General features: G+C 51.3%; 1 protein-coding gene across 3 annotated transcripts in view; it reads right to left on the minus strand.

Moving 5' to 3' along the window:
* The window catches only part of cyfip2 (cytoplasmic FMR1 interacting protein 2), a 174,092-nt gene that overhangs the window by 118,154 nt on the left and 41,605 nt on the right, over positions 1–14,333 (minus strand). For all 3 annotated transcript variants that reach the window (XM_067995942.1, XM_067995943.1, XM_067995941.1), the window contains exons 7-9: positions 11,657–11,753; positions 7,951–8,079; positions 3,959–4,063 (exon numbers count right to left, since the gene is read on the minus strand). In XM_067995942.1, coding sequence (XP_067852043.1) covers positions 3,959–4,063; positions 7,951–8,079; positions 11,657–11,753 — 331 coding nt within the window. The remainder of the gene's footprint in view (positions 1–3,958; positions 4,064–7,950; positions 8,080–11,656; positions 11,754–14,333) is intronic.

Genomic DNA, 14,333 nt, shown 5'->3' on the forward strand with positions numbered 1-14,333 from the left:
GAGGGGCACAGAGGGTGCAAAATTCTCGATCGGTGTCCAGGAGAACTTTTTTAGCCAGTACATGATAAGCCCAACAAGAGGGGATGCAATTCTAGATTTAGTCCTGGGAAATGAAGATGGGCAAGTGGGTGAAGTGACAGTGGGTGACCATATTGGGGATAGTGACCACAATTCAGTTAGTTTTAGCATTATTATGGAAAAGGACAGAGTTAAATCAGGAGTAAACGTTTTAAATTGGGGGAAGGCAAATTTTATAGAACGAAGAGGTGATTTGGCAGAAGTGGACTGGACACAACTACTTGAGGAGAAATCAGTGGCAAGCCAGTGGGAGGCACTAAAAAGTGAAATTCTAGGGGTACAATGCAGACACGTCCCCTCAAAGAAAACGGGTGGCACTGCCAAATCTAGAGCCCCCTGGTTGTCTGGAAGAAGACGGGGCAAGATAAAGCAGAAAAAGAAAGCTTATGACTGTCACAGAAAACTAAATACTGCAGAAAGCCTAGAGGAATATAGAAAGTACAGGGATGATGTAAAAAAGGAAATAAGAAAAGCAAAGAGAGGGCATGAAAAAATATTAGTTAGTAAGATTAAAGAAAACCCAAAGATGTTTTATCAGTACATTAAGAACAAGAGGATAGCTAAGGAAAAGGTGGGTTCTATCAGGGATGCGAAGGGTAACTTGTATGTCGAAGCAGAGGATGTGGGTAGGGTTTTAAATGAATATTTTGTCTCCGTATTCACAAAGGAAAGGGATGATCCGGACGTAGTAGTTAAAGAGGAGAGGTGTGAAATATTGGATAAGGTAAACATAACGAGAGAGGAAGTACTTGAGGGACTGGAATCCTTGAAAGTTGATAAGTCACCAGGGCCGGATGGATTGTTTCCTAGGCTATTGAAGGAAGCCAGGGAGGAAATAGCGGATGCTCTGAGGATCATTTTCCAATCCTCACTAGATACAGGGGAGGTACCGGAGGACTGGAAGACTGCAAACATAGTACCATTGTTTAAAAAGGGTACAAGGGAAAGGCCGAACAATTATAGGCCGGTCAGTCTTACCTCGGTGGTGGGCAAACTATTAGAATCAATACTGAGAGATAGGATAAACTGTCACTTGGAAAGGCATGGTTTGATCAGGGATAGTCAGCATGGATTTGTTCAGGGAAGGTCATGCCTTACAAATCTGATTGAATTCTTTGAGGAAGTGACAAGGAGGATTGATGAGGCTAGTGCAGTGGATGTTGTCTACATGGATTTTAGTAAGGCATTTGACAAGGTCCCACATGGCAGACGGGTCAGAAAGGTAAAAGCCCATGGGATACATGGAAATGTGGCGAATTGGATCCAAAATTGGCTCAGTAACAGGAAACAAAGGGTAAAAGTCGATGGATGTCTTTGCGAATGGAAATCCGTTTCCAGTGGTGTGCCACAGGGCTCAGTGTTGGGTCCCTTGCTGTTTGTGGTATATATTAATGATTTGGACTTGAATGTAGAGGGCATAATTGGCAAACTTGCAGACGACACAAAAATTGGCAGTGTAGTTGATAGTGAAGAGGATAGCTGTAGACTCCAAGAAGATATCAATGGGTTGGTGGAGTGGGCGGAAAAGTGGCAAATGGAGTTCAACCCGGAGAAGTGTGAGGTAATGCACTTAGGGAGGGCAAACAGTAAAAGGGAATATGCAGTAAACGGGAATATATTGAGAGGGGTAGAGGAAGTGAGAGACCTTGGAGTGCATGTGCACAGGTCCCTGAAGGTGGCATTACAGGTAGATAAGGTTGTGAAGAAGGCATACGGAATGCTCTCCGTTATTAGCCGAGGTATAGAATAGAAAAGCAAGGATGTAATGATGGAACTGTATAAAACGTTGGTAAGGCCACAGCTGGAGTATTGTGCGCAGTTCTGGTTACCACATTACAGGAAGGACGTAATTGTTCCAGAGAGAGTGCAGAGAAGATTTACAAGAATGTTGCCAGGGCTTGAAAATTGCAGCTATGAGGAGAGATTGGATAGGCTGGGGCTGTTTTCCTTACATAAGAATATAAGAACATAAGAAATAGGAGCAGGAGTTGGCCATTTGGCCCCTCGAGCCTGCTCCGCCATTCAATAAGATCATGGCTGATCTGATCCTAACCTCAAATCTAAATTCATGTCCAATTTCCTGCCCGCTCCCCGTAACCCCTAATTCCCTTTACTTCTAGGAAACTGTCTATTTCTGTTTTAAATTTATTTAATGATGTAGCTTCCACAGCTTCCTGGGGCAGCAAATTCCACAGACCTACTACCCTCTGAGTGAAGAAGTTTCTCCTCATCTCAGTTTTGAAAGAGCAGCCCCTTATTCTAAGATTATGCCCCCTAGTTCTAGTTTCACCCATCCTTGGGAACATCCTTACCGCATCCACCCGATCAAGCCCCTTCACAATTTTATATGTTTCAATAAGATCGCCTCTCATTCTTCTGAACTCCAATGAGTAGAGTCCCAATCTACTCAACCTCTCCTCATATGTCCGCCCCCTCATCCCTGGGATTAACCGAGTGAACCTTCTTTGTGCTGCCTCGAGAGCAAGTATGTCTTTTCTTAAGTATGGACACCAAAACTGTATGCAGTATTCCAGGTGCGGTCTCACCAATACCTTATATAACTGCAGCAATACTTCCCTTGGAGCAGAGGAGGCTGAGGGGAGACTTGATTGAGGTGTACAAAATTGAGGGGCCCAGATAAAGTAAACAGGAAGTAGCTGTTTCCCCTAGCAGAGAGTTCAAGAACTAGAGGACATAGATTTAAGCTGATTGGCGGAGGGATTAGAGGGGACATGAGGAAAAACTTTTTTACCCAGAGGGTGGTGGGTGTATGGAATTCACTGCCCGAATTGGTGGTAGAGGCAGGGACCCTCAACTCTTTTAAAAGTACCTGGACCTGCACCTAAATTGCTGTAAGCTGCAGGGCTACGGACTGGGTGCTGGAAGGTGGGATTAGAATGGGCACCTGGTTGTTCTTCGAGCCGGCGTGGACACGATGGGCCGAATGGCCCCCTTTTGTGCTGTATCTTTTCTATGCTTCTAAATCTATCAATCTCAGTTTTGAAATTTCCAATTGACCCCCGGCCTCAACAGCTTTTTGGGGGAGAGAGTTCCAGATTTCCACTCCCCTTTGTGTGAAGAAATGCTTCCTGACATCACCCCTGAACGGCCTGGCTCTGATTTTAAGGTTCTGCCCCCTTGTTCTGGACTCCCCCCACCAGAGGAAATAGTTTCTCTCTATCCACCCTGTCAAATCCTTTAATCATCTTCAACACCTCGATTAGATCACCCCTTAATCTTCGATACTCGAGGGAATACAAGCCTAGTCTGTGCAACTTGTCCTCGTAATTTAACCCTTTTATCCCCAGTATCATTCTGGTGAATCTGCGCTGCACCCCCTCCAAGGCCAATATATCCCTCCTGAGGTGCGGTTCCCAGAATTGAACTCAGTTACTCCAGGATCCCCGGCTGTATTGAGCCCTCCCAACCCAGGGGGTCCTGAGGCCCATTTTAGCCCCAAATCTGCTGAGATGAACTCACTCACCACAGTCAGGGGTCAACACTGGACCTTTCCTGGTCCAATGGGTTCAGCCAGTCACTGGGGGGTGCACTGACCCACTGACCTATTGAGGGAGCAGGTCACACACATCCATCCTCCCCTCACTCCCTGGCACACTTCCCCAGTTTAGTCAGGACAGGACACGTGACAGAAAGCGGAGCCTGGACCAGCTCTGTGCAACGGTGACGAGTTACTTAACCTGTCGGGAATTCCAGGCTCACTATTTCATCAAAGGTTTTGAATCGTTGAAAAATATCTCGTGGGTGGATTTCCGTCCCCTGGGGACATTAAGAAGCTCGAAGCTGACAGAAAAGGAGCAGAATTGGCCTGGTCTCTCTCACTGACTGAGTGTTCACTGGAGTCAGTCAAAGGGATTCTTACCCGGAAGAACTTGTCGATTTTGCTCAGGTTTATCCGTTTCTTGGTGTCCAGTTTGTAGATGTTACTCACATTCCCGTCCATCAGATACAGGCCGAAGCCCATCACCTGTCAACAAGGCAAAGATGAGAGGGACAGAAATACCAAGCACAATATCTACAGTCACTCTGGTCTAATACACCTCTCCGCTGCTCCCCTGGTGTCTCAGGAATGAAATGCTCCACCCGGTGTGGTACTGAACGACACTGGTCCCTGCATAGTGGGTGTGTGCGTGTGTGCGCGTGATCGCGAGCTTATGCATGATTGTGCGTGAGTGTGTACATGATCGTGGGTGAGTGTGTACATGATCGTGGGTGTGAGTGTGTGCATGATCGTGTGAGATCGTGCGAGAGTGTGCTCACGTGTGGAACTGGGATTGGCTGCAACACCCCATGAAGGAATTGGCGGCCGACAGTCACTCTCTCAGTTCACACACACGATGATCACTTGGGGCAAGTTTCACAGAGGTTAAGGCATCAGGTAACTGAACCCGTTCCCCAGTGAGAGTCAGTGTCTGTGGAACTGTACCCCAGTGAGAGTCAGTGTCTGTGGAACTATAACCCAGTGAGAGTCAGTGTCTGTGGAACTGTACCCCAGTGAGAGTCAGTGTCTGTGGAACTATAACCCAGTGAGAATCAGTGTCTGTGGAACTGTAACCCAGTGAGAGTCAGTGTCTGTGGAACTGTAACCCAGTGAGAGTCAGTGTCTGTGGAACTATAACCCAGTGAGAATCAGTGTCTGTGGAACTGTAACCCAGTGAGAGTCAGTGTCTGTGGAACTGTAACCCAGTGAGAGTCAGTGTCTGTGGAACTGTACCCCAGTGAGAGTCAGTGTCTGTGGGGCCCGTACCCCAGTGAGAGTCAGTGCCTGTGGAACTGTAACCCAGTGAGAGTCAGTGTCTGTGGAACTGTAACCCAGTGAGAGACAGTGTCTGTGGAACTGTAACCCAGTGAGAGTCAGTGTCTGTGGAACTGTAACCCAGTGAGAGTCAGTGTCTGTGGAACTGTACCCCAGTGAGAGTCAGTGTCTGTGGGGCCCGTACCCCAGTGAGAGTCAGTGTCTGTGGAACTGTAACCCAGTGAGAGTCAGTGTCTGTGGAACTGTAACCCAGTGAGAGACAGTGTCTGGGGAACTGTACCCCAGTGAGAGTCAGTGCCTGTGGAACTGTACCCCAGTGAGAGTCAGTGTCTGGGGAACTGTACCCCAGTGAGAGTCAGTGTCTGTGGAACTGTACCCCAGTGAGAGTCAGTGTCTGTGGGGCCCGTACCCCAGTGTGAGTCACTGTCTGTGGAACTGTACCCCAGTGAGAGTCAGTGTCTGTGGGGCCCGTACCCCAGTGAGGGTCGGTGACCTGGGAACTGTACCCCAGAGAGTCAGCAGTCAGGGAGAAAAAAATTTGAAATGGAGCGGTGTGTGTGTGAGCACTGGGCCCGAGTGGTGCTGAGGTTCGTCAGGAAGAGTCTGCAATAATGATGTACCACAAGTATTGGGGATTCCTACACAGGATGGGTAACGGCCTCGGCCACCGGCCCAGCGAGTGAGTGAGCAGGAGAGCTGTTCTTACCCAAATTGTGGGTCAATGAGTGTTGCACTGCGGGGAGGAGTGAAAATTACTCCCATCTCCCAGCAACAAGGTCCCAAGAGGTGGCAGGGCCCATCATGGGGAGGGGACACATCAGGAGGGAATCACCACCAACTCATCTTAATTTCCGGTTCCCGGCTCCCCACTCAGCTCCTCCATTTCAATTCCACCCATTGCCCCTTACCCCTCCCAGGTTGAATATGAGATCTGAATTATGAACCATCCGACAGTGCAGCGCTCCCTCAGTACTGACCCTCCGATAGTGCAGCGCTCCCTCAGTACTGACCCTCCGACAGTGCAGCGCTCCCTCAGTACCGACCCTCCGACAGTGCAGCGCTCCCTCAGTACCGACCCTCCGACAGTGCAGCGCTCCCTCAGTGTTGACCCTCCGACAGTGCAGCGCTCCCTCAGTACTGACTCTCCGACAGTGCAGCGCTCCCTCAGTACTGACCCTCCGACAGTGCGGCACTCCCTCAGTACTGACCCTCCGACACTCCCTCAGTACTGACCCTCCGACAGTGCAGCGCTCCCTCAGGACTGACCCTCCGACAGTGCAGCGCTCCCTCAGTACTGACCCTCCGACAGTGCAGCGCTCCCTCAGTACTGACCCTCCGACAGTGCGGCACTCCCTCAGTACTGACCCTCCGACAGTGCGGCACTCCCTCAGTACTGACCCTCCGACAGTGCGGCGCTCCCTCAGTACTGACCCTCCGACAGTGCAGCGCTCCCTGCTTGTATGAGGTTGTACTACCGGCTGGTTTCTTTTCCTATCCTGGGTTTTGGGATATGGTGAGAGTTTGGACCTTGTGTTTTATTTAACGCACTCATTCTCGGGATGTGGTCATCACTGGCGAGGCCGGCATTTATTGCCCATCCCCAGTCGCCCTGAGAAGGTGGTGCTGGGCCGTCTTCTTGAACCACTGGGAACGGTTTTGATACAAACTGAGTTTCTCGCTGGGCCACTGCAGAGGGAGGTTAAGAATCAACCACGTTGGGTGTGGGGACTGGAGTCACCTATCGGCCCAGACCGGGTAAGGACGGCAGGTTTCCTTCCCTAAAGGGACATCGGTGAACCCGTTGGGTTTTTACGACAATCCGACAGTTTCACGGTCACTTTTACCGAGACCAGATTTTTATAAACTGAATTCAAATTCTCAAACTGCCCACGGTGGGATTTGAACTCACGTTCTCTGGATTATTAGTCCAGGCCCCTGGATTATTAGGTTACACTACCATCACCCCCAGCCTTGTACTGCCAGCCCCCCGGACCGGGCCTCCACACCAGCTCCAGCCATCACTAACACCGATTTATTAACGCGCTGCCTGAAAGGGCGGTGGAAGCAGATTCAATAATAACTTTCAAAAGGGAATTGGATAAATACTTGAAGGGAAAAATGTGCAGGGCTGTGGGGAAAGAGCAGGGGGAGTGGGACTAATTGGATAGATCTTTCAAAGCACCAGCACAGGCACGATGGGCCGAATGGCCTCCTCCTGTGCTGTAAAGTTCGGTGATTCTATGAGCTCACACTGCTGGCCCCACTGTGCATCGGAAATTCATTTTCAAAAAACGTTCTCATTCTTTACTGCAGCTCGTGTGGAAATCATTTTGTTTTCAATAATTTGCCTTTCAGCGGGACGAGATTGTCGGTTGAAGAATGAGGCCGAGGTGAGTGATGAAAGGTGAGAGCCGTGGGTCAGGGGGCAGCACTCTCGCCTCCGAGGCAGAAGGTCGTGAGTTCAAGTCCCCCTCCAGAGACTTCATAGAATCTTACAGCACAGGAGGAGGCCGTTCGGCCCATCGTGCCTGTGCCGGCTCTTTGAAAGAGCTATCCAATTAGACCCACTCCCCCTGCTCTTTCCCCATAGCCCAGTAAATGTTTCTCCAATTCTCTTGAGCCCTTAATGCAGAAACACACACCCTCCTCCCCCCACCCCACACAGACACAACCCCCCCACAGACAAATAAAGAATACAACCCCTCCCCATGGAGGCAGACACAGACATTTCAGTTTTTCCTTCTTTTCTTGAGCCCATACGGAAAGCTCCGTTTTACCGAGCGGGACGAGAGACCCCGGGGTCTGGGCACCTTACAACGTTTGGGAGCAGTGATGATTTCACCCGCCCTGGACATCCCTTACACACTGATTATAGACACCTGGCACACACCTGAGTCGTGTGTGTGGGTGTGTGTGTGAGTGTCTGTGTGTGAGTGTCTGTGTGTGTGTGTCTGTGTGTGAGTGTCTGTGTGTGAGTGTCTGTGTGTGAGTGTCTGTGTGTGTGTGTCTGTGTGGGTGTGTCTGTGTGTGTGTCTGTGGGTGTGTGTGTGTGTGTGAGTGTGTGCGAGTGTGTCCCACCCGACACTAATCCCCGTTACCTTCAGCAGCATGTGTTTCTCACTGGGCGTCAGGTACATCTTGTTCTCGTAGTAATCGACACAGATATTGACGATATCGGCCAAGAGCTCCTCGTATCCGGGAATCACCTCCAACTGCTGGTGCAGGCACTGGAACACAGCACGGGTCAGGCAGGGACAGGTCAGCTCAGCCCACCTTACACACCCAGTCAGTGAGGGTCCAGCCAGACGGTCAGAGCATCAGAACCAAACACTTGCTCCTCCCCTCGCCCCCGTCTCCCCCCCATCTCCCCCCCTCCTCCCCGTCTCCCCTCCCTCCACCTCCCCCCTCCCCCCCCCCCGTCTCCCCTCCCTCCACCTCCCCCCTCCTCCCCCCGTCTCCCCTCCCTTCACCTCCCCTCCCCCCCATCTCCCCACCGTCTTTCCCCTCCCTCCACCTCCCCCCCGTTTCCCCCCCGTCCACTGCCTCCCCCCTCCTCCCCTCCCCCCCGTCTCCCCTCCCCTCCCCCCCCCGTCTCCCCTCCCCTCCTCCCGTCTCCCCTCCCCCCTGTCTCTCCCCCGTCTTTCCCCTCCCCCCTACCCCCCTCCCTCCACCTCCCCCCCTCCTCCCCCTGTCTCTCCTCCCCTCCCCCCCGTCTCCCCCCCCCGTCTCCCCTCCCTCCACCTCCCTCCCTCCTGCCCCCACCCCCTACCCCTGTAACCCTGTAATTTCCTGGGAGAGACATGAAACCAGAGGAAAAAACCCCGGGCCAATAAGGAAAAAAATATTTTGTAAAATTCCTCTCCGACCCCCTCTGGTGATTGACACCAGTCCAGGAGATCACACGGACCGAGTGATATCGATAAAGACACTGACCTTCGATATGATGCGATACCTTTTCAAAAAGCAGGTTGGGGGTGATCTTTATTTGATACAAACACCTTTAGAGACTTTAAGATCGATTTAAGATCTATTAATAGGTGATTCAACCCATCAGCCACCGCAAGGTGCACCAAGAAATCACAGAAATTAGAGCACGGAATGAGGCCACTCGGCCCATTGTGCCCGAACCTGTGCTATCTCTTCCCCCGGGGCTCGGTTACTCTAATCCCATTTCCCTCGCCTTTCCCCCGAACCTTAAAACATTTTCAAATCCTTACCAATCTCCTTTTAACTGAGGTTACAGTCTCTCTCTCTCTCTCTCTCTCAATAGCCCCCTTGTGGTAAAGCATTCCCTGTTCGAATAAGTTCCCCTCCATTCTTCCAGTGATAGTCGTCAGTTTGTGAGCCCCCCCACCCTGGTCCAACCCTGTAACCGATTCTCCAAACAATCTTTCGCTACTCACCCTCTCAAAACCTTTTGTAAATATTCTGAACGCCTCATCTCCATCAGTCCCTCTGCCCCGCCCCGCTTGGTCAGTCTTACAGAGGGATATTTCCAGGCTGACCATCCCATAGAATCATAGAAATTATAGCACTGGAGGAGGCCATTCGGCCCAATCGCACCAGTGCCGGCTCTTTGAAAGAGCTACCCAATTGGTCCCATTCCCCCCTGCTCTTTCCCCATTGCCCTGCAATTTTTTCCCTTCAAGTATTTATCCAATTCGCTTTTGAAAGTTATTATTGAATCTGCTTCCACCGCCCTTTCAGGCAGCACATTCCAGATCAGAACAACTCGCTGGGTAACTCTTTTTCAACCGGCACAGACACGATGGGTCGAATGGCCGCAAATTTTTCAATGTTTCTATGTGTAAGAAAAAATTCTCCTCATCTCCCCTCTGATCTGCGTCCTTTTGTTACCGAGTCTTCTGCCACAGGAAACATCGGAACATCGGAACAGGAGGAGGCCATTCAGCCCCTCGAACCTGCTCCACCATTTGATAAGATCTTGGCTGATCTGTGATCTAACTCCATATACCTGCCTTTGGCCCATATCCCTTAATACCTTTGGTTGCCAAAAAGCTATCTATCTCAGATTTAAATTTAGCAATTGAGCTAGTATCAATTGCCGTTTGCAGAAGAGAGTTCCAAACTTCTACCACCCTTTGTGTGTAGAAATGTTTTCTCATCTCGCTCCTGAAAGGTCTGGCTCTAATTTTTAGACTGTGCCCCCTACTCCTAGAATCCCCAACCAGCGGAAATAATTTCTCTCTATCCACCCTATCTGTTCCCCTTAATATCTTATAAACTTTGATCAGATCACCCCTTAACCTTCGAAACTCCAGAGAATACAACCCCAATTTGTGTAATCTCTCCTCGTAATTTAACCCTTGAAGTCCGGGTATCATTCTAGTAAACCTACGCTGCACTCCCTCCAAGGCCAATATGTCCTTCCAAAGGTGCGGTGCCCAGAACTGCTCACAGTACTCCAGGTGCGGTCTAACCAGGGTTTTGTATAGCTGCAGCATAACTTCTGCCCCCTTGTACTCTAGTCCTCTAGATATAAAGGCCAACATTCCATTAGCCTTAATGATTATTTTCTGCATCTGTTCATGACACTTCAATGATCTATGTACCTGTACCCCTAAGTCCCTTTGGACATCCACTGGTTTTAACTTTTTACCATTTAGAAAGTACCCTGTTCTATTCTTTTTTGATCCAAAGTGGATGACCTCACATTTGTCTGCATTGAATTCCATTTGCCACAGTTTTGCCCATTCACCTAATCTATCAATATCGCTTTGTAATTTTATGTTTTCATCTACACTGCTTACAATGCCACCAATCTTTGTGTCATCGGCAAACTTAGATATGAGACTTTCTATGCCTTCATCTAAGTCGTTAATAAATATTGTGAATAATTGAGGCCCCAAGACAGATCCCTGCGGGACTCCACTAGTCACATCCTGCCAATGTGAGTACCTTCCCATTATCCCTACTCTCTGTCGCCTTTCGCTCAGCCAACTTCCTAACCAAGTCCGTACTTTTCCCTCGATTCCATGGGCTTCTATCTTAGCTAACAGTCTCTTATGTGGGACCTTATTAAATTCCTTTCTGGAAGTCCATATAAATAACATCCATTGACATTCTCCTGTCCAATACTATAGTCAACTCTTCAAAAAATTCAATCAGGTTTGTCAGGCACGACCTACCTTTCACAAATCCATGCTGGCTCTCTCTGATTAGCTGAAAATCCTCGAGGTGTTCAGTCACCCTATCCTTAATTATAGACTCCAGCATTTTCCCCACAACAGATGTCAGGCTAACTGGTCTATAATTCCCCGGTTTCCCTCTCTCTCCTTTCTTAAAAAGCGGAGTGACATGTGCAATTTTCCAATCTAGAGGGACAGTTGCTGAATCTCCTTATTTACTCTATCAAAACCCTTCATGATTTTGAACACCTCTATTAAATCTCCCCTTAACCTTCTCTGTTCTAAGGAGAACAATCCCAGCTTCTCCAGTCTCTCCACATAACTGAAGTCCCTCATCCCTGGGACCATTCTAGTAAATCTCCTCTGCACCCTCTCTAAGGCCATCACATCCTTCCTAAAGTGCGGTGCCCAGAATTGGACACAATACTCCAGCTGGGGCCTAACCCGTGTTTTATAACTTGGATGGTGAATATCGGATCACAGGAACAGGGGCTGGCCCTTTGGCCCATCGAACCTGTTCTAGCCAAGAGGCTCCGCTGAAGCCTTCACTTATCATTTCTCTTTCAGACGCTGCTGTACCTATCTGGAATGTCTGTTTTTCGTTCAGTTAGTCGCTGGTTCTGGGGCCCAGCCCGTCGCGGCCCTCAGCTCTTACCTGGGTTATCCTGTTGTGATTGGCCAGGAACATGGAAAGGTTCTGAGACTCCTGTATGGACTGAGGATCAGCCATTTTCCGTAGGAATTGAGCAGCCCTGAAACACGGGAAGACTCAGAGTTAGAGGGTCGGTCATTCCCAGCACAGGGTCAGAGGTCAGTCATTCCCAGCACAGGGTCAGGGGTCGGTCATTCCCAGCACAGGGTCAGGGGTCGGTCATTCCCAGCACAGGGTCAGAGGTAGGTCATTCCCAGCGCAGGGTCAGGGGTCGGTCATTCCCAGCACAGGGTCAGAGGTCGGTCATTCCCAGCGCAGGGTCAGGGGTCGGTCATTCCCAGCATGGGGTCAGGGGTCAGTCATTCCCAGCGCAGGGTCAGGGGTCGGTCATTCCCAGCGCAGGGTCAGGGGTCGGTCATTCCTTGCGCAGGGTCAGGGGTCGGTCGTTCCCAGCACAGGGTCAGGAGTCGGTCATTCCCAGCACAGGGTCAGGGGTCGGTCATTCCCAGCACAGGGTCAGGGGTTGGTCGTTCCCAGCACAGGGTCAGGGGTCGGTCATTCCCAGCGCAGGGTCAGGGGTCGGTCATTCCCAGCATGGGGTCAGGGGTCAGTCATTCCCAGCACGGGGTCAGGGGTTGGCCACTCCCAGCACAGGGTCAGGGGTCAAAGAGCTTTGGAACTCAACACTGGTTTATCTCTTCGTAAAGTCTCCGCATTTCAGCAAGTTTTAACAACAGATATTTTCTACATCAATTATGTTATTTTACTCGCTGTCTCTACCTTCCCCCCACCGAAGGCACTGACCCCTGACGCTCTCTGAGGTCCAGTTCCATGGATGTTGGCCGCCCCCTACCTCACCCAAGCAGATGACCTCCGACCGTGACCCTAGACGGTGAGTGTCAGGAGTTTATTTAACCATTAGACTCATCGCAGCCAAACCCAATCCTGTCCACTCAAGGCACAATTCCCAGCAGGATTCACTGGGCAGCATTCAGGATTCTGGCTGATCTTTCCATTCCCTTACCCTGGGGCACCGAGCCCCTTACCCTGGGGCACCGAGCCCCTCACCCTGGGGCACCGAGTCCCTCACCCTGGGGCACCGAGCCCCTCACCCTGGGGCACCGAGTCCCTCACCCTGGGGCACCGAGTCCCTCACCCTGGGGCACCGAGTCCCTCACCCTGGGGCACCGAGCCTCTTACCCTGGGGCACCGAGCCCCTTACCCTGGGGCACCGAGCCCCTTACCCTGGGGCACCGAGTCCCTTACCCTGGGGCACCGAGTCCCTTACTCTAGGGCACCGAGTCCCTTACCCTGGGGCACCGAGCCTCTTACCCTGAGGCACCGAGCCCCTTACCCTGGGGCACCGAGCCCCTTACCCTGGGGCACCGAGCCCCTTACCCTGGGGCACAGAGTCCCTTACTCTAGGGCACCGAGTCCCTTACCCTGGGGCACCGAGCCCCTTACCCTGGGGCACCCAGTCCCTTACCCTGGGGCACCCAGCCCCTTACCGTGGGGCACACCGAGCCCCTTACCCTGGGGCACCCAGTCCCTCACCCTGGGGCACCCAGCCCCTCACCCTGGGGCACGCAGCCCCTCACCCTGGGGCACCGAGCCCCTCACCCTGGGGCACCGAACCCCTCACCCTGGGGCACCGAGACCCTCACCCTGGGGCACCGAGCCCCTCTCCCTGGGGCACCCAGCCCCTCTCCCTGGGGCACCGAGACCCTCACCCTGGGGCACCGAGCCCCTCACCCTGGGGCACTGTGTCCACCTGTAGCAGCCCGACTGACTTCAGCCAACTCAGCACAAACCAGAGGTCAAACTAAGGCTCATTTTGTTCGGGAGCTCAGCACGGCTTCAGGCACCGCTGAAGGTGGGGGGCGGTGGGGTGTTGTTCAAAGGACGGAGAGAACAAGTCCAAACTGAAATAAGATCTCCGGCAGATTTGCACGTTCAATATATCGGAGGGGGTGCAGTGCAGATTCACCAGAATGATAACAGGGATAAAAGGGTTAAATTACGAGGACAGGTTGCACAGACCGGTCTTGTGTTCCCTCGAGTATCGAAGATTAAGGGGTGATCTAATCGAGGTGTTTAAGATGATTAAAGGATTTGATAGGGTCGACAGAGAGAAACTATTTCCTCTGGTGGGGGGAGTCCAGAACAAGGGGGCAGAACCTTAAAATTAGAGCCGGGCCGTTCAGGGGTGATGTCAGGAAGCATTTCTTCACACAAAGGGGAGTGGGAATCTGGAACTCTCTCCCTCAACAGGCTGTGGACGCTGAGGGTCAATTGGAGTTTTCAAGGCTGAGATCGATAGATTTTTACTGGGTGAGGGTATCGAGGGATATGGAGAAAAGGTGGGAAAATGGAGTTGAGATGCAGATCAACCGAGATCTAATTGGATGATGGAACAGGCTTAAAGGGTTCAACCAACAACAACCAACGGATCAGATCAAAGCTCTGCAGTCCTGCCACATCCAGTCGTGAATGGTGGTGGACAATTAAACAACTAACGGGAGGAAGAGGCTCTGCAAACATCCCCATCCCCAATGATGGCGGAGTCCAGCACGTGAGTGCAAAAGACAAGGCTGAAGCGTTTGCAACCATCTTCAGCCAGAAGTGCCGAGTGGACGATCCATCTCGGCCTCCTCCCGATATCCCCACCATCACAGAAGCC

The sequence above is a fragment of the Heptranchias perlo genome, chromosome 14, assembly GCF_035084215.1.
Source record: "Heptranchias perlo isolate sHepPer1 chromosome 14, sHepPer1.hap1, whole genome shotgun sequence".
NCBI classification, from domain to species: Eukaryota; Metazoa; Chordata; class Chondrichthyes; order Hexanchiformes; family Hexanchidae; genus Heptranchias; species Heptranchias perlo.